Genomic DNA, 21,216 nt, shown 5'->3' on the forward strand with positions numbered 1-21,216 from the left:
AGAGAGAGAGAGAGAGAGAGAGAGAGAGAGAGAGAGAGAGAGAGAGAGAGAGAGAGAGAGAATGAACACACTAAACTAAAATGATAAGGCGTTGCATAAAAAAGGATAAATATACCACAATTGAAAGTCCCCCCAAAAAAATAAAAGAAAATGAGAATACGATAAGAAAGAAAATGGGAAAGTGGTAGACAAGAACGGTACAAAAAAGGTATATTAAAAAAGTTACATACATACACACAAAGTTCAGTTGTTTCAGTTGTTTATTGACAAAAAAATTAGGTAACAGTAGCAAAGTAATATTCCCAATAAACATTTTTTGTGTGCAAATGATAACCTTTAACTTACGACACTTTTGCAATTTTTTTTTTTTTTTTTTTTTTTACAAAGGGGACAGCTCAAGGGCACAAAAAAAGGAAACAATAAAAAAAAAGCTCGCATAATAATTCCTAAATATAAGTAAATCACGATATGTTTCCATTAAGGCATACAATCGACACCTCTTCACCCGATACTGACCTCTCTTTTGGCCACTATCCTGAACTCTTTTATAGGGGCAATGTTTAGCGATCTTTTACTTCTCTCATTATTACTATTATTATCTACTATTATCATCCTTTTTTGAGCTGCTTCATTTACTGTACAAAAAAAAAAGTAAAAATCGGATTCTTTCGCCAACTGTATCAGGGGAAAGAGAAGAGGAGGAGAAACTGCAGCAAACCTAACCTAACCTACACACAAGCCAGTCGGGTGGAAACAGAGCACTCACCGGGCGCCACAAACAGACAGACGGACAGGATCGCAAACAGCTTTACATATCCGCGATTTTCACGCAAACAAGATCGCCCTGGAACGAATTTGGAGGTGCATCCCATACACACCTGCTGTTTCCACCTGCCCCACAGCTCTCTCTCTCTCTGAAGCCTATATTTTTGTCCAGGTTATATACTATCAAATTGCGTCATTTTCCTCACTTTCTCTCCCTCCCCTTCCTTCGCCCTCCCACTCCCTCATCAGCTGACTCCTCCTCCTCCTCTTCCCTCCCTTCACTCTTAGACGCGCATGATGCAAGAGATTTGTTTGTTTGTTCATCGCAGAGGTTAAATTATCACCTCTCCTTCCTCTCCTCCTTCACTCCCTCCCCTCCCTCCCAGTCCTTCCTTTCAGTCCCTTCCCTTCATTCCCCTCTATCCCTTCCTTCCTCAAGAGTCCCTCACTTTGCTCCCCTTCCTTGTTCCCTCCATCCCTTCCTTCTTCCCTTCCTCTCAGTCCCTTCCCTTCATTCCCCTCTATCCCTCCCTTTATTCTGCTTCCTTCTTTCCTCCATCCCTTCCTTCACTCTCCTCCCTTCCTTCCTTTCAGTTCCTCCCCTTCCCCCTCCCTTTAACCTTCCCTTCACCCTTCCTAAATGGGTAAGTGGCTACGTGGGTGACTGGATGGGTAATGGGGTAGATAAGGAGCCGGTTCAACAGCCAAATAAACAACGAAAGGAAGGAAAGAATTAAACATATGAAAGGGGAGCGGCAGGAAGTGGTGTTTTAGTTGTCAACATATTTAAATCTGTCTCATTTCTCTCTCTCTCTCTCTCTCTCTCTGCTCATACTTCCAGCTTCTTTTTTTTTTCCTTTAAAGAATGGGGGAAAAAAATCCGATATACAACATTAATATAGAAAAAATGAAAATGAAGACAATGATATTAAGCTTAGAAGTTTTTTTTAAAGTCATGAAATACCGTTAGTCTTACACCTTGTCTCCTCGAAGGTATGTATGTATGTATGTATGTAGGCAGGTATAGGTGATAGGTATAACTCTATGTATGTCGACAATTCTACTATCCGTATATCTGGTTATGGAAGCTTTAACCAACTCTAACATTAACTTTTGACCAACTAGCGCCACTGTCTATACGTCTTCCAAAGTTACCGAGGCTTAATTTCCTTCATCAGTAAAGTAAGTATTCCTCGGATGTAATAAACTTATCCCGCAATGCTCTCTCAATCCAGTCAATCTATCATCTGCAGCCAAAATAAAGCAATACTAATTTATCATCTCTTTCAGTTGAATCTTTACTTCGACCAATCAACAAAGAAAAATGTCAATGTTGTGTGTGTGTGTGTGTGTGTGTGTGTGTGTGTGTGTGTGTGTACGACCGCATGAACTCCTGACGGAGGTGCATGAAGGCGGAGGGAGTCGAAAAGAGGGCCGGGCAGGTTTCCGAGAAGAGGCGCCTCCGGTGATAGTCCCGATTCCCGAGATTCTTTAACCTATGCCCAGAACCTTCATTTCCTCCGCCAGCTGACCAATCACACGCGGGGCGCAGCGTCCGGGAGCACCTCATTGGCCGGGTGTCGGGGACGTGTGAGGGACGCCTGCTTGCCCAACACGAAACGTTTCAGAACTTTTCACGCGCGCCCGCTCGCTCTTACCTCACATTACCTGGACAAGTAGTCGGTAAGTTGCCATTTCATTCTCCCTCGGCCCCAAAGTTCGCCGTTTCCCTCAAAGTAACCCTCGAAACGGCCGTGCGAGGGACAACACAGCGCTGCCCGTTACCTGAGTGTCGTTAGCCGCGCGTCCCCACAGGTGTGCACGGCTGACCAATCAAAACACAGCTATGCACCTTAGTACTATATGATTGGCTACCTGAGCCGCCTGCCGGTGCCCGCAGGACATAATCGGCCGGGTCCTGCGCAAGGGTGGGCATCCGACGTCCGTTTTCCTGCCCTTTGTCCATACCCAAGAAAGTCCTCGCACTGCCCGGCTTCTATTGACACCTATGGATGGCACTTAGGACGCGGAAGGACACCTGAGCCTCCATAATCGTCGGGATTGAGCGGGCGGGAGCGGCGGCGCGGCGGAGGGCGAGGGGCGGTGTGCGGGATGGAAGGCGGTCGGCGATTCGGACGTGGGATGTGAATTCTTGCCAGGCCAGGAATGTGGGTAGCGCTGGAGGGCGTTTCAGAGGAGCGGGTCGGGCAGTCTCTCCACACAGCCAAGACCAACCCCTTAACATCACTCACCACCACCACCACCACCGCCACTGTCACCACCACTACTGCCACTACTACTTCTACTACCACTGTTACTCCTGATGGTGGTGGTGGTGGTGGTGGTGCCTCTGTGTGTAGGGTCCGCCCGGCACTATGCACCGTTCCCATCACCTTCACCACCACCACAACAAAACAACAAAGGGCGTTCACTATCAAAACCACCACCACCACCACCGCCATTGTTGTTATTGTCACTTGGATGTTCTGTAGCCCGATGTCGTACACGTTTACTACACGGTTCGTTTTGTCGGTGTGAATAAACTCTCTCTTTTATTACCGTCTATGAGGAAAGAGGGAGAAGATTATTAATGTTATCTAGTTTGCATGAGGTATTACGGATTTTTTTTTTTTTTTTGGCTTGATTTATTCGATGTATTTCTCTCTCTCTCTCTCTCTCTCTCTCTCTCTCGACTTACACACACACACACACTAGGTACAAACTTTGATATTACTGTTTTGATCTCTCTCTCTCTCTCTCTCTCTCTCTCTCTCGACTTACACACACACTAGGTACAAACTTTGATATTACTGTTTTGATCTCTCTAACTCCCTCCTTCCCTCTCTCTCCCTCCCTCCCTGACTGACTGACTGACTGATTGACAACTGACTGGCTTGCATTCCATGGCTGAAACACAACACGACACCACCACCGCCACAACTACACGGCCACCATTACCAACATCACCACCATTAATACAAACACCACCACCACCACAACTACACGGCCACCACTACCAACATCACCACCATTAATACAAACACCACCACCACCACCACCACCACCACCATCACCACCATCAGTTCCTGGTCTCAATATTTTCGCTTTGATACATAATTTTCTTGCCCGATAATTAATTGTGTGTACAGCGACTATTGATTTCCACTCGATGATACATACATAGTCTCTCTCTCTCTCTCTCTCTCTCTCTCTCTCACCTGGACCGTTAACACCTGGACCACTGCCACTGCCACCACCCCAACGACTACTACTACTACTACTACTACTACTACTACTACTACTACTGCTACTTCACTACTACTACTACTGCTGTTACCTTTACTACATGAGCCACCTGGGCCAATAAACAAGCCCTCGGACAGGTGTGGGAGAGGCAAAGGCCATATAATTGTTGTTTACATCATCAGCATGTGGTTGGGAACATAGCTGAGGAGGAGGAGGAAGAGGAGGAGGAAGAGGAGGAGGAGGAGGAGGAGGAGGAGGAGGAGGAGGAGGAGGTGGTGGTGGAGTTATAAGCAGTCAGTCAATCACCCTCTCCACCTTTTCCCATCCCCCAACTTCTCTCTCTCTCTCTCTCTCTCTCTCTCTCTCTCTGATGTAGAAGGATGGGAAGACACTGTTGTTGAGATGAAAATGGGAAGGAATGAAGGAAGAGGAGGAGTAGAAGGAAGAGGAGGAAAAAGAAGATAGTAGAGAGAGATGAGGAAGAAGGAAGGGAAGACGAGGCTGGAGATGATGATGAAATGGGAGAAAAGACAAAGGATGAGAAAGAGAATGAGGGAGAGGAAGAAGAAGGAAGGGATGGAAGGATAAGGATGCTGGGAAGATGATAATAGGGAAGATAGATAATAAGGAAGAGAAGAAGGAAGAAAAAGGAAGAGAAGATGATAATAGTAGAGATGAAGGATTAGGAGGAGGAAGATGAGAAAGGCGATGACAGTAGGAGAGGTGATAAAAGATGAGAACGAGGAGGAAGAAGATGCGGAAGAGAAAGATGATGATGGTGGAAGAAAAAGGAAGAGAAGATGATAATAGTAGAGATGAAGGATTAGGAGGAAGATGAGGAAGGCGATGACAGTAGGAGAGGTGATAAAAGATGAGAACGAGGAGGAAGAAGATGCGGAAGTGAAAGATGATGATGGTGGAAGAAGAGGGATAAACACCTGATCGCCGTGGCCATTCCTCACCCTTCTATCCCACTCCTCCTCCTCCTCCTCCTCCTCTTCCTCCTTCCTGATAACTGTTCACCACCCAGCCTCCTTCCCTCTCTTCATCTCCTCCTCTCCCATAACACTCTTCCTTTTGCTTCCACGACTTATCTTCCTCCTTCCTGTTGCTTCTCTTCCTCCTCCTCCTCCTCTTCCTTCCTTCATCCTTCTCCTCCTCCTCCTCCTCCTCCTTCTTCCAACTTCCTCTTCTTCTTACTTAATTTTTACTTTATAATCAATTTTTTGTCTCACACTAACAGTTTTTGAAGAATAAATAAAGGTTAGTAAAGTATGCGAGTAATAAATCTATCTATGTACAAATGATGAACGAAAAAATAATGGTGAGGAAAGAATGATGTGAAAAGGGAATGAAAGGAGGAAATAAGGACGCTTGAAGAAAAGACAGGATGAATGAGAACGAGTAAAAGAAAAGGAAAGAAATCAAAAAAAAGAAAGAAGGAACGAAGGAAATAAAGGAAAGCAAGAATGAAAAAAACTTGAAACAAAAAAAAATTAAAAGCGAAGAAATAAATAAAACGAGACAAAATAAAAACGTGAATGAATAATATAAGAAAGAGCTTCCTATATACATGCATACACATACACGCACAAACAAACAAACAAACAAGTAGCTAGGTAAAGAATAGGAAGAAGACACGTAAGTAAGAGAACACACACACACACACACACACACACACACACACACACACACACACACAATAAAAAAAGGACAAAAGAAACATCCCAGCCACCCAGAGAACAACAATAAGGAAGATGACACTTAAAACACAAACAAACAACAAAAAAAAACATACAAAAGAAAAGAAAAAAAAAAAGGAAGGACGAACGGACGGATGAACAGATGCGGAAAAAAAGAAAAAAACAGCAATACTCTCACTGAACACTTGTGAGAGAGAGAGAGAGAGAGAGAGAGAGAGAGAGAGAGAGAGAGAGAGAGAGAGAGAGAGAGAGAGAGAGAGAGAGAGAGAGAGAGACACCTGCCCCATCTCTCTATCTCTCATCTCTTCACCCCTCAATCTCACCTCCCAATCTCAACTGTCTAACTGCCTGTGATAATAATGAGAGAGAGAGAGAGAGAGAGAGAGAGAGAGAGAGAGAGAGAGAGAGAGAGAGAGAGAGAGAGAGAGAGAGAGAGAGAGAGAGAGAGAGAGAGAGAGAGAGAGAGAGAGAGAAAGAAAAAAAAAATAGGAAAGCAAACAAATATATAAACGAGACAAATAAACACACACACACACACACACACACACACACACACACACACACACACACACACACACACACACACACACACACACACAGGGAAAGAGACAATTGGAAGTGAAATATTATGACCGGAAAAAAAAAAAAAAAAAGATTCTGGGGCAAAAAGGTGTGGCTAATTGTTACCTGGATGAAACACAACTCCACACCCCTTGTTACACCTTGCCCTCCTACTCCTCCTCCTCCTCCTCCTCTTCATCTCATTTCCTCTCCTTTCCCCACCCTCCCTCCCTCCTCCTCTTCACCTCTTATCCCATCCCTCCCTCCCGTCCCCTCTCCTTTCCTTTATTATTTTCTTCATTCTTTTGATATATAATAATTTTCTTTCCGTGCACTCTTTTCTTTACTCCTCGTTTTTTTCTCGTTTTTCTTCAACAAATTCATTTTTTCTTCTTTCTGTTTTCGTTTCTTTTTCTTCCCGTTCTTCCTTTCTCTCTGTTTTTCATCTTTATCCAAGTGAGCGATGTTCTGTTTTGTTGCACTCTTTCCTCTTTCTACCTCTCCTCTTCTCCTCCTCTTTCGCAGTTCTTCCATTTACCTAAGCTATCTATTTCATCTTTCACACTCTTTAATTTTTTTCTTCTCGTCCTCTCCACCCAACCCTCCATCAGCGGTAGTCCTCCTATAACATTTCATCCTAACATTTTCTACAGTATTTCTTTCCTCCTTTAACTATATATACGTACTAACTGTTTTTACATTATTTAATTCATCCTATAACTTATAATCCTAACATTTTCTACATTACTTCTATCCTCCTATAGCTATACAGCCTAACATTTCCTACAGTATTTCTTTCCTCCTTTAACTATATATATATATATATATATATATATATATATATATATATATATATATATATATATATATATATATATATATACTAACATTTTCTACATTATTTAATTTCTCCTATAACTCATGGTCCTAACATTTTCTACATTACTTCTATCCTCCTATAGCTATACTTCCTAACATTTTCTACATTATTTCAATCCTCGTAAAACTATACTTCCTAACATTTTCTACATTATTTCAATCCTCGTAAAACTATACTTCCTAACATTTTCTACATTATTTCAATCCTCGTAAAACTATACTTCCTAACATTTTCTACATTATTTCAAAGTCTTTCTGGTATTTTTTTCTTTCGTCCCCGTCAGCTACTATTGCCTCTTCTTTGTCTCGCTGTTTCTTATCAGTCTTCTCCGCGTCTCATCGCGTCGCAACACTCTTTCCTTCGCGCCTCGGAGAGCTTGTCGGGCTTCACGCTAATCCCGCCACAGGGGCTTTTAGAATAATAATGTATAAAGAAAGAAATATATATAGAAAAACACACACGCGGAGAAGCATATTGTCTTAAAAATTGCCCGCCTTTGTGTGTTTTTCGAACAGTATCAAAGCATAATATGAAGTCATTTATAATTACGCCGGCAATAATGATGATAATAATAATAATAATAATAATAATAATAATAATAGTACTAATAATAATACCGCTCTTCCTGTTTCCGTTGTGTTAGAGCCGCTTTTGTTACCTCATCATCATCACCACCACCCCAGGGAAAACACACACACACACACACACACACACACACACACGATGACAGGTGGGAACGGAAGGCAACGTGGCGGGAGCTATCGGCGATGCGCTATCTGTATGTGTGTGTGTGTGTGTGTGTGTGTGTGTGTGTGTGTGTGTGTGTGTGAGGTGGGGAGAGAGCCAGGTGTGAAGTAACGTCATTCAGACAACCGAGACTGACACACACACACACACACACACACACACGTTAGGGTTGCTGCCTGTACCTTCACACCTGTCTCATTTTCCTTGATCACAGGTGCATTCTACAGGTCAACCCCCCCCCCCCCCGTCATCTCGCCGCAACCAGAAACTCCTAGTGTACTATATAGACTCCCTGGCCTCTTAGGAACACTCCCCTCTGTCCTCTAATACAGTATAAAAACCAAGCGATTATTTTCTTTACTCGCCTCTTCTCCACAAACACAAACAAAATACTGTGGACGGCGGGTGGCGCAGAGGTCATAGCATTCTTTCCTGTGTGCAGTGAGGGTAATACTACTGATATAAGTAAGAAAAAAATATATTCAAATCGTCGTGGTGGTGGGAGAGGCAACCAACGTGGCACCGCTGTACTCCCGCTCATGGTAGAAGAACTCCCGAAGTTTGAAGAAGTAATTCACGAAGTTTTTTTTCTTTTTCCGCTTGATAATGAACAGCTCCTCCTAAGTGCGGGAAGGTAAAAGTAAAAAGAAAAGGGAAAGTATTCGCTTCAGCAAGATTAATAAAGGAAAGGAAGGAGGGAAGTGTGCAAGAAGGACACATAAACACTGGCACCGGGTCGTCTTGATTTCCCCGTTTTATCCTTCACCTTCCTCCCGCTTACTCCTCACAAGGCGCCGACACAGCCGCACTTCAAGGGGAGTCTTACTATAAGGTCTATCCTCAGGCGCTTTCGGGTCCAACAACAAATATTTTCAAATGCCGCAAAGGTTTATTTCTCCGCTTTTTATTTTTTTGTTTCAAGTTTTTTTTCATTCTTGCTTTCCTTAATTTCTTCTGTTCCTTCTTTCTTTTCTTGATTCCTTTTTATTCGTTCTCATTCAGTCTATCTTTTCTTCGAGCGTCCTTTTTTCCTCCTTTCATTTCCTTTTCACATCATTTTTTCCTTACCAATATTTTTCGGTCAGGTTCTCATGGGCATTTTTCACATTCATAGTGCAGGAGCCTTGTCAAACTATCCCTAAGCTTATTGAACTCTCCATGGAAATACCCACAAACAACATCTACGAAAGCTTTATCAAATGTGGGTGTGTAAGCTCCGAAATGCTTGATAATATAGGCTTTAGGATCGAACAGGGACGCAGTATACGAACATTTTGAAGATCACTGACTTAGTATACTTTTGCTTGTTATTGGAGGTATGGAATAAGCTCTCATAGGCTATACCTGTCATCTCTCTCATGGCTGTTCGGTTCCCTGTTTACAGACTCACTCGCAACAGCTGGATGGATGACTGGAGGGTTGAAGGTGATCGCTAACACCTGCACGGCCAACGATTCGATTCCGGGCCAACAGTGAATAGGTATGTTGTAAAGAATAAATAAAGTAAGCAGGAAGAAAATATACCTACTACTACTACTACTACTTCCATAATGACAATAATAGTAAATTAACAAATAAGAAAATACATATATGGAAGAAGTGTGAGATGGTTGGTTACGATAGGATGCGGAGTCAAGTGTTACGGTTATTCCTAGTATATTCCGCAGCTGCAATGGCTAAGGGGCGAGTAGTATACCTTTAATTGGTGATGTGTGTGTAATTCACCTCTTGGTCTGCTGCGGGTCTCTCTCGAGGGGAGCCGTTCCCCTACGGAAGAGCACAGAGCTCATAGTACCGATCTTTGGGTAGGACTGAGACCACTCACACACAACGCCTGACGTCGCGTACCTACTCACTGCTAGGTGAACAGGGGCTACACGTGAAAGAAGACAAACCCAACTTATCTTCACCCGGCCGGGGAATCGAAACCCGGTCCTTCTGGTTGTGAGCCAGACGCTCTACCCCTGAGCTACCGTGTGTGTGTGTGTGTGTGTGTGTGTGTGTGTGTGTGGAGAGAGAAGGGGGGAGCTACGAACGAGAATAACAGGTAACATTTTTTTTTTTCATTTCGGTTCTACTTATGACACTATCCCAAAATCTGTATTCCCCCCCCCCTCTCTCTCTCTCTCTCTCTCTCTCTCTCTCTCTCTCTCTCTCTCTCTCTCTCTCTACCGCCCCCTCCCCTCCCCCCACATGTCGCCTCCTCCCCGCCAAGAGCGCCGTAGGTGAGATCGCCGCGCCCCGCCCCGTCCATGTCACGGCCGCGGCGCGGGACAGCTGGGCGGAAGGAAGTGACCGCGGCGATCTGCATAATCAGTCGGCGATCTACATAATCAGGCCGCGGAGGGAGCCCGGTCGCAGGTCGGTAATCGTGCCTTCATTAGCGTGATTGCATACAATTAAACGCCGACAAAAGCGCGCGCGGCGATGGGTAACGAGGGTGCTTGCTCCCTTTGCTCCCGGCGACCCTCATTTGAGCCTCACGACACGAACTCAAATTGCAGGTACGAGTCCCGGGACGACACCGATTTATCCCGACGCTGCCGCCACTTGCCGACATCATCATCATCAACACCACTACCGGACGTGAGTGAGTGTTTGTGTGTCGGTTTGTCCATAAATTACTCTTATTTGATACCTGTACACCTGAATTAGAATGTCAGTCAGTCTCTCTCTCTCTCTCTCTCTCTCTCTCTCTCTCTCTCTCTCTCTCTCTCTCTCTCTCTCGTCCAGGCGGTACTGAATGCATTTATCACTCGTCCCCCCCCCGCGAGTCCTTAATCCCTTGACATACGAGGGAGGCTGTGGCCCGCGCTGACCACTTCTCAGGGGGAGGCGGCGGCAGGCAGCGACGCCCGCCCACAGTAAATTTTGACCGCCAGCCCAGAGCACCTTCCCCGGCGCCTCCTCCTCCGTCTGCCTGGTGATCGGGCGACTCTCTCACACACACACACACACACACACACACACCGCGATTCCTTCATATCCACGCTGCGATAAGAAGAGAAGGGAAGGGAAAATTTAAGATGGGAAGGGAGGGGAAGAGATACGAGGGAAGGGAAAGGGAGGGAGAAGGGGAAGGGATGGGAAAAGATGCGAGGGAGAGGGAGGGAAGGGAAGGTAAAAAGGGAAAAAAGAAGGGGAGGGAGGGAAAGAAAGGAAAGAAGGGAAAAAAGAAGGGTTGTCAAGTCCTGTTCCCATCTTTGCAGCTTGATGACACTGCCACAAGTCACCCCGGAGGCTCAACACCGGCTGCCCCACCTTGCCCCGCCGTGCCCCAACTCCCCAAGCAACTCACGTCTCGACCAGGGGTGCATGGGTCAGCTCGTCACCTCCCCCCGGCGCAGGTCCACCCTCAGCTAACTGTTCCCTACAACCCCGGCGGGAAGGGAGGCTCGGGACGCCGCCGCCCGCACGACGCCACACACCGAGCCGACTTTCAGGTTGTAACCCAAGAGCCAGTAATCCTTGAGGGACGGCCGACAGGGAGAGGAGAGGGCACGGAGAGAGAGAGCGAGAGAGAGAGAGAGGGGGGGAATGGACGTGTATGTGTGGGAGAGAGAGGGAGAGGAGCAACAGGACAGGAGAAAGAGCAGTAGGTGATGGACGGCAAGGACATGGAAGAGGAAGAAAAAAAGAGGGCAAACGAAGGACGGCATGAAAGAAAACCCAGAATAAAGGATAAGAAATGAGGGAAGGTTAACTAAAAGGAGAGGAAAAGAGGAGCAGGAGAAGGACACTGAAGGAAAACAAGACAAAGGGCACAGAAATGAAGGAGAGACAGGAAGCAGGGTTGGGCATGGTCGAGGGAAGGAACAGAGAGCCATTACAAGACGGGTAGGAGACACTGAGACAGGAAACTGGCGGTGACTGGAAGTGAAAGAAGATCCAGAAGAGAAAGGGACAAGAAAGGGAGGTGAAGTAGACAAGATAGAAGAGTGGGAACGAAGCAATGAGAAGGGAAGGGAAAAGATAAGAAGGGAAGAGAAGGGAATTGAAGGGATGGGAAAAGTTGCGAGGGAGAGGGACAGGCAAGAAGGGAAAAAGAAGAGGGGAAAGGGAGAGAAAGAGACGAAAGGGAAGGGAAAGAAAGGAAATGAGAGGGGAAGGGAAGAAGATAATGGAGAGGAAAGAAAGGGAAAAGACATAAGGAAGGAAAGGGAATATAATAAAGAGGAAAGGAAGGGAAAAGACTGACGGAATGGAAGGGGAGGAAAAAGAAGGAAGGAAAGAAAAGGAAGGGGATGGGAAAAGTTGACAGGGGAAGAGAAGGGAATAAAATAAATAGGACAGAGGAAGAGGAGGGAAGGGAAGGAATGGGAAGGAAGGGGATGGGAAGAGTTGACAGGGGAAGAGAAGGGAATAAAATAAATAGGAGAGGACGGGACGGGAAGGGAAGAACAAATCCCCCCCCTCTCCCCCCCCCCCCCCAATAAAGGTCCGCTGCCCATCCTCTCTAAATGCTAATAGGAGGCCGAGGCACTTTTTATGTGGAGAAGGTCAGGAGTGCAACAGGAAATATTAAACAAACACATATAAAACGAGCGAGCGCCGCGCCACTGAGGAAAGGTTATGACGATGCCGAAGATAAATAAATGCAGAAGTAAATGTTTGAAGTCGTACACAAATAACGAACAAAAAAAAGAAAAATAACAAACAACAAAATTTAAAACATGAAACCTTTATATATCGAAAACTTACATTACACGAACTACTACTACTACTACTACTTATACTACTACTACTACTACTACTACTCTTTGCAAACCTGAACAATAATTTTACGTAATCTTTCCTATCTACGCCTAAAGGAGAGAGAGAGAGAGAGAGAGAGAGAGAGAGAGAGAGAGAGAGAGAGAGAGAGAGAGAGAGAGAGAGAGAGAGACCGAACCTTTAAAGTGAAGAAGTAATGTTCCGTGTGGGTGAATTTTCTCTTCCCTTCCTCCCCTTCCTCGTTCCCTTCCTTCCCTCACCACCACCACCGCCACCTAAATCACCCACGGCCCCGCCCCATCATCCCGCAGGACGCCTCAAGACAACCACACCATCAAGCCTTCGCCCAGCGCACCGTGGAGACGAACCGATAAAAAGAAAGGAAAAAAAGAAAACTTGTCACTGAAGGATGGCTGGCTGATGGGTTTGTTTACGGTCAGGTTAACAGACAGCTAAGCGGAAGGCGCACAAAAAAGTGGCTACAAAATAACGCTTGTATATAAAGAACACCGGTGGCCAATTAGAAGAACCATATTTTTGCTACCTGGATGAATTTAAGTAGTGAAAAATTTTTCATTATTCTTTCGAGACATTTTCATTTTTTTCTTTTATTTCCTTCTTTCTTTTTCTTTCTCGAGGCCTCAATCAGCATTTTTTTTCTTTATTCCCCTTTCTATCTTTCTTTCTTTGTTCCATTTTAATACTGTCACTGATACGGTGGTGAAAAAATAATACCTATATATCGATGGAAACTGTTATTGCTCACGCCGTACAGGGACAAAGATCGGCTAGCGGTGGAGAGCCATTACTTCCGGCGCTAATAAGCCATAATGACGGGAAAATGTTTATCAGCGAGTAAAATTATACCACTTCTATTACTTAACTCTATCACCAAGGACAATGCTATCCCTGGCGCAAAATCTTAAGTGTTGACACCTCTTTGGATTCTTTTGGGGAGCAGCGAGTAGCGGGCTTTTTTTTTTTTATTAAAGTTTCCTTTTTTTGTGCCCATGAGCTGTCTCCTTTGTTGTAAAAAAAAAAGGGAAAACTGTTATTACTTTTGCTATTACTACAACTACGACTATGAAAACTACTTGTACGACTACCACAAGTACTACTACCACAAAACCCATTAGCTAACGACTACAAAACTGATATAAAAACAACTATTACTACTACTACCACCACTACTACCCAGACTACCATAAACCAACAACGAAAACCTATGGCAAGTAACACCAAACCCTTCACTATCACCCAACAGCACTCGCATTAAAGGTCATACAACTACTGTGTGGCATTTAAATGACTAACAATGATACTTCTGGTCTTTAAATTTCATTATCATCTCTCGTGGCATTTAAAAGTCCATCCCGCCGCTGAGATTTAATTAACCGGCAGAACATTTAACGAGGCTTCACACTCTATTAACTATTACACACCTTAACTATTACTCGCTATAACTGATCAGGAAACAAGCTTCCTCTCTCGCCACTGCAATGCGCTGGCCGGTAAGCGACGCTATATGTAGTACTTCCGGCGGTGTCATAATGCGTTAATCACCCCCGACGAGTTTTATGAGCGATGATGAGATGGTGTGAGCAGCCTTATAAGGGAGTGTGAATGCCTCCGATGGTTTTGTATTGCCAGGCTCTTTATTATTTTATTTTATTACACAGGAAAGGACGGGAAAAAGAGAGGAAATGAAAAACCCCACATAAGTTCAGCCTCTCTAGAACTTCAGTTTTATGAGCGGTGATGAGGCGGTGTGAGCAGCCTTATAAGGGAGTGTGATTGCCTCCGATGATTTTGTATTGCCAGGCTCTTTATCATTTTATTATATTATACAGGAAAGGACGGAAAAAGAGAGGAAATGAAACCCCAAACCCCCCACATAAGTTCAGCCTCTCTAGAACTTCAATAGCTTAATAGCTTCAGATGATTTTAGATGGCACAGTTCTCTAATTTCTTTATACAGGAAATGACGCAAAAGAAGAGACAAAAGGACTGCAAATTCAGTCTTTCTTTCACCTTTTACTGCAGCAACGACGATTTCCAGAACCTGAGTAGCTTTAAAAGGCGGAAAGGAGATGAAGGAAAGGAAGAGAGAGAGAGAGAGAGAGAGAGAGAGAGAGAGAGAGAGAGAGAGAGAGAGAGAGAGAGAGAGAGAGAGAGAGAGAGAGAGAGAGAGAGAGAGAGAGAGAGAGAGAGAGAGAGAGAGAGAGAGAGAGAAGGGGGGAGAGGCTGTGGTTGACCCTTCCTGACCCTATAACACACCTGGCAAATGTCGTCTCTCGCACTTGACCCTCTCACGGCCCTGATTTATGGCGAGGCAGGTCAGGTTACACGAGGAGGAGGAGGAGGAGGAGGAGGAGGAGGAGGAGGGAAAAGGACGAGATGAAAAGTGCCGCAATAGACAAGGACGTGAAGGAGGAGGAGGAGAAAGAAGAGGAGGAGGAAGAGGGGGTGGTGGTAGCTAAAAGGCTAGGCAGTGAAAGAAGTAGATAAGAAGGAGAAGAGGAAGAAGAGAAAGAACATAAAAAGGAGGAGGAAAACGAAGAGGAAGAGGAGGAGGAGGAGGAGGAAAATGAGCAGTTATAAGTAAAAAAAAAAAAAAAGGAAAAAGAAAAGAAAAGAAAGGGAGAATGAGGGACAGAAAGACGTAAGGTAGAAAATATATAAAAGATAAAGAAAGAAGAAAAAGAAGAAGTAAAGAAGGAGAAAGATGAAGACGATGAAAAGGAAGAGGAAAGGAAAAGAAGAAATATATGGAACAACGACTTCTATGTATGAAAGAGCGACATGATATTCCTTTTTTTTAACTATTCACAAACTCCCTCGAAAAATGAACAACGCAACAACACCAGTCAGATTTACCCTTTAACGATGGCGACGATGGGAACGACTATGACGACGATAATGAGGATGATGGTGATGATGATGAAAGAGGTACTAGGGGTGGTGGTGGTGGTGGTAATAGATTGGATAGTAATTACGTGCCGCGGACAGAGCTCAATAATAATAATAATAATAATAATAATAATAATAATAATAATAACAAGAAAAAAGAAGAAAAGGGAGGAGGAGAAGAATATATCCATCAACAGGCAACACACTTAGTCAATCATTACCTCATCTACATAATTTCCACCTTCCTATTCATTGTTCCGACGAGAGAGAGAGAGAGAGAGAGAGAGAGAGAGAGAGAGAGAGAGAGAGAGAGAGAGAGAGTTGATCACTTATGACCAATCGTTCGGTCTATTTTTAGCACCTTGTAACAGTAACGTACAAACATATACTATTACTATACTACTACTGCATGGTGAGGTAGTAGTAGTAGTAGTAGTAGTAGTAGTAGTAGTAGTAGTAGAATATAATACAAAAAGGATAATAAAACGTAAGAACAAAAAATACAAGTACGTAATAAAAATAAATACATAATAATAATAATAATAATAATAATAATAAATACAAGACCCATCCTAACTATTACACACAAACTGGTCCTTCCCTCCCCTCTTCCAATCCCTCCCTCCCTCCCTCCACCTTGTCTGCCCGCCGCCGTGCCCGCCCGTCCTGCCTGCCGCCGCCGCCGCCTCGCTCGCTGGCTGCCTTTACCTCCTCAGGAATCCAGCGGCGAAACAAGATGGAGGCGCACAGAGCTTCGTGACAATTGCGTGTGCGTCCGCGGCGGTAAACACGGCCGCCCGACGTCTACCAGGAAAGCGAGAAGCGAAAGAATGAGAAAGAAAGAAAAAGCCATAATAAACGTAGAACGATTCAACGTGTCAGTTTCTTTTTTTTTTGTCTTGCTTTTTCTTACGTTTTACTGGTTCGCTTTCTTTCCTTCTTCTTGCTCCTCCTTTCTCGTATTCGGACGGGGGAAGCTATAAATATATACACACACACACACAAACACAAGCGTAACACAGTCCATACGAGGAAGAGCGACTGGTGCGGCAACGAGAGACCCAGGCAGAATACACAGAAACCAGAGTCAGTTTCCGAAAATTATTGGTAATAGCGAAAAATCAGTCACGAGCCACGGGTCTGTCTGTGTTCACCGTCCGGGAATGTGTGTGTGTGTGTGTGTGTGTGTGTGTGTGTGTGTGTGGGTGTGGGTGTTATCAAGGTTCAGCGTGTCTGTGGCGTGGAAGATAGAGGAGGAGATTAACAAATGAGAACGGTAAAGAATAGGAAGAAGGGGAACAAGACACCGAGGATGCCAAAGACGAAGAGGAACAAAGCGAAGAAAAGGCAAGATGATTATAATGGTGAAAAGGAAGAATGGAGGTAAGAAAATAAGAGAGGAGAAGGAGGAGGAGGTGGAGGAGGAGTAGGCAAGAGTGGGCTGGGAGGAGTGGGCGGGGTGGAGGGGGGAGTGCAAGTGACCTCAGGTGTTAAGGCTACTCTGAATTCCTGTCTAGAAAAATCCCGACCTGCATGGAGAATGTTTTCCCGAGAGAGAGAGAGAGAGAGAGAGAGAGAGAGAGAGAGAGAGAGAGAGAGAGAGAGAGAGAGAGAGAGAGAGAGAGAGAGAGAGAGAGAGAGAGAGAGAGAAATATACATAGGAAGATATGGTGAGAGAGAAGGATAAAGGAAAATAGATACTGGAATATATGGATATAGGAAAATATAGATATAGGAAGAGAGAGAGAGAGAGAGAGAGAGAGAGAGAGAGAGAGAGAGAGAGAGAGAGAGAGAGAGAGAGAGAGAGAGAGAGAGATTAATATGGAAAATAGGCAAAGGAATGGAAGGTTGTATTGTGATAAAGGAAAGTAACCCATCATATTCACCATTACTGACGCCACCACTATTACCTCTGCTACTGCTGCAACTTTTACTACAACTACTACTATTACTACCATTACTACTACTATTGCTACTAGTACCAACTGCTATTTATATCTTGTTCCGCAACTGTACACAACACAATACCCAAGGTGAATTAAGCCGTGCCAAACAAAATGTCGGCGACACCGTAACGGTGGTGTACATACCAACCTGGGCAGCCCTGTGACTGGCACCGACACGCCCCCCACCCCCCACCCAGCCCTTGTCGCCTCCGTGTACGCCCACCTGAGCCTCTACCTATGGAACAGCAGGGCGGGGTGGCCAGGAGACGCTAGCCTTCCTAACGGGTTCAAGTGAAGGTCTGTAATGTCTGTGGGTAATATATAGTCACCAGCGTGCAACTCATGTCCTCCCTGCACGACAAAGTGTCACCTCAGAGCACGCCGCGTCCCCTGACCACAATACTATAAACATTATATTCATCCTAAAGGCGATTTACTACTGTGAGATTCCTCTAAGATAACAGAACTATGAAATAAATCTTCAAAAAAAAATGTGTTAGCAGACCTTCATATGTACAAGAACTTAACTTCAAGTTCGTAATTTATTGTGAAGGATGTGCAATAAATAGCGCGTGCATCCGACCGCCTCCTGGCTAGAGATTATGGGCATGAAGCTACAGACAAGAACCATACATGCAGGCATGGACAGAGGGCGAGGCAGCCCCCTCCTCGGCTCTTGTGCCACTGAAGTCCGGTAACTTTTATCCCTCAGGAATGCCAGAGCTTCCCGCGGCGCTTGCGTATAGCTGCGTCCTTAAAGCGCAAGTCCTACCGCCTGCCTGGGCCTCCTCACGCAACAAGTCTGGTGGCATTAAACTTTTTCCAGAGCTTATGGATAACGACGTCTTATAATTTATTTTAAATTGACATCATTACGGAACATTTCCTAGTGCTCCAGACAAAGCGATGGTCTTGTGTTCAACCCAGATCAATACGCTGGAACCCTGATGGGGAGGCAGAACTTTTAAGTTGTCCCTTCCCGCCAAAACCTTCGGCAACCCTGCCGCCTACGCGAGTTTTCGGATGCGTTGCCAAGTAGTGATTGTCTGAGACATTCTTCGATAAAATTCATGATAGGTCAATCATGTAGGATTATAGATTATTGATTTCTTCTTATAAGGAGTTCCTTTGATCCCTAAAACGCTGAGAAGTGCATCATTCACCGGCCGGACAGGTACAGAAAACAGAAAACAATAGGAATGGTTTCCTCAAGCTCTTCCTCTGGCAACTATATGGCCCGGCATACCACCACGTGTTATGTGGTAAAAATTCAACCTACTGTCTGCTAATCCAAAGCCCTACTACAAGGATAAGGAACTCCCACTTTGTCCTTAATAAATCCCTTACTCAAACTACACATTATAAATAGTTTACTTCGCATGACAAAGTATTCAAATAATCACCTAATTTACAATAAAACTACTTCCTCTGTACGCCTTGTTAGTCAGATACAAGTTCCCAAGTCCCCAAGCAGCTGCAGAGCACCTGCTGCAGTTACCCCGCGTGTGCAGCCGCCGCTAAAACAAACAGCCAGAACCGCTGGTATCAATACTGCAAGAGAGTGACATGTCAGGTGACACCTCACTAACGTAAAACAATACACCTGCTCGGGAATATATTTTGAACATTACCTCTTCAAACATTTTAAACAGATAGACACCCCAAATGATCCGTGTCAAATCTACATTTGGTTGGCTGACTGGCCTTCAGGCTGACCGGAGCACGGCGCGGCCCAGCTGACAGCAGGAGGCTCCCGACTAAGGCCGTGTCAGCACCCTCACGCCCTCAGCCACTACGTGGTGTGGACATCACTTTTTCACCCTCCACCAGCGGTCAAAAAGGTCATGTAACGCAGGACTGACGCGCACTACACTTTTTTATGTATATCTATATTACATACGAACATACGAAAGTGTGTAGATGGCCGTTGAGTCCGTCGTACCAACTTTGTCTCCCAACTTTGGCGGACCTCCGGCCAGGGTGTAGGGGTGCGGGCCACGTAACGGGCTGCCCCATGCCCGCCCGGGGTGTGGAGGGGTACAGGCACTGTCCGGGTGTACAGTAACCCACAGACGAGGCTGGGCTATATATCATTCTTATTCTTATTATTATTACCATGACTGGTGTTACAGGTTATTGCTGGGAGCTGCACCTGACTCAAGGGGGTTAACACGGTACTTACTTGAGGTAGTATATTTGTCCCTGGGGAGTCCGTGCCTGCTCCCAGCCCAGGGGAAGACTACCCATGTCGTCAGTAAGATCGTAACTTTGTTGTTTCTGGTGGGCGACGTGCTGCTGCTGCTGCTGTGCCAGGGTCTGCTGCAGGGAGGCAGGCGAGGAGTGGTGGCGGAAGTGCTGCGGGGCGGTGTTGGGGGACATGGCGCCCGACACCCGCAGGCCGCCCCCGCCGAAGGTGGAGTCCGCGGAGCCCTCCCGCGAGTGGTTGACGGGGGCGGGGGACTGTCGGTGGGCAGGCGGGGTGAAGAAGGACGGGGGCAAGTTGCGCATCTTGAAGGGCTTCTGCAGGGGCACCTGGCTCGAGGGCTTCAGCACCACTTCGAACAGAGCCTCCAGCTCGCTGTCACTGTCAGCACGCACATGCACGATCTGGGTGCCCCGCTGCTCCATGGGGAGCGATTCATCTTTGTTCGAGCTGGCCATCTTGGCGACTAAGGTCAACACTCACACCGAGCCACACACATAACACACACCTCCTCTCCCTCCGGCTGCTCCCCAAGTACTGGCGGGGCAGCGGTCTGCGGAGGCTGGAATGTGTGCGCCGCGCACCCGCCCCGCGCACCCCCCGTCCCCCGCCGCCAGGTGGCACCACCGGGTGACAAGCTGGGGAATGGTGCTTTGCTATTTCCACCTTATTACCTGGGCTCGACAGCTGATTAAGGGCACTTGCCTTTACTTGATTCTCTAGTAATGAAATGTAAACTTTCTTACCCGGCCTTATACTTGCATAAAAAAGTTATATATATATATATATATATATATATATATATATATATATATATATATATATATATATATATATATATATATATATATATATATATTATATGTGTGTGTGTGTGTATATATATATATATATATATATATATATATATATATATATATATATATATATATATATATATATATATATATATATATATATAACTATTATAATGATAAAACAAGAAGCCTAATCATTTCGAGAAAGGCATCTAAATACAAATCATCGTATGTGTGTGCAGTATCCCAGCCGGTGTAAAGGTTGTGCTGGATGGACCACAGCTGACTCTGAAGGGTTAACAACTTACACGTGATCTCTCTCTCTCTCTCTCTCTCTCTCTCTCGTTATCCTCTTTTTCAATCAATTGTTATGATAGATTTTTTTTCTTCAGGGCTACAATGCGTCCGTCCTAGTCTACCATGAATACCCGAATTAACTGTTGCAATGTTTTTCTTCATATATTCTGACTCAAATCTTCACTTTTAAACGCTGGAACAGTCTACTTCTCAATATTTTGCTCCACCTTCCTGCACTTTAGACATTTCCATGTTTAGTGTCAAAACACCTCTGAACTAAATCTAGTGTTCTGATTTTTGTAACTCTTGTCATCTTTATAGCTGCAGCATGTTGCGGGCCTCTCTCTCTCTCTCTCTTGAATTACCTCTTTTCCCAGTACTATAAAATAAGCAGCAGGAGTTTCTCAGACCCAGCGCTGTCCATCCCTTGCCTCCCACTCTTTTTTGA

At 45.0% G+C, this 21,216-nt stretch overlaps 1 protein-coding gene across 8 annotated transcripts in view; it reads right to left on the bottom strand.

Moving 5' to 3' along the window:
- Window positions 1-20,420, bottom strand: part of LOC127004190 (transcriptional coactivator YAP1-like) — a 157,341-nt gene extending 136,921 nt beyond the window's left edge. For 6 of the 8 annotated variants that reach the window (XM_050871697.1, XM_050871690.1, XM_050871692.1 and 3 more), the window contains exon 1: window positions 19,654-20,420. In XM_050871697.1, coding sequence (XP_050727654.1) covers window positions 19,654-20,132 — 479 coding nt within the window. In that variant the 5' untranslated portion in view covers window positions 20,133-20,420. The remainder of the gene's footprint in view (window positions 1-19,653) is intronic. The other 2 variants (XM_050871693.1, XM_050871691.1) reach the window with 2 other exon arrangements.
- Between the last annotated feature and the right edge of the window lie 796 nt (window positions 20,421-21,216).

This window comes from Eriocheir sinensis, chromosome 27, assembly GCF_024679095.1.
Source record: "Eriocheir sinensis breed Jianghai 21 chromosome 27, ASM2467909v1, whole genome shotgun sequence".
NCBI classification, from domain to species: domain Eukaryota; kingdom Metazoa; phylum Arthropoda; class Malacostraca; order Decapoda; family Varunidae; genus Eriocheir; species Eriocheir sinensis.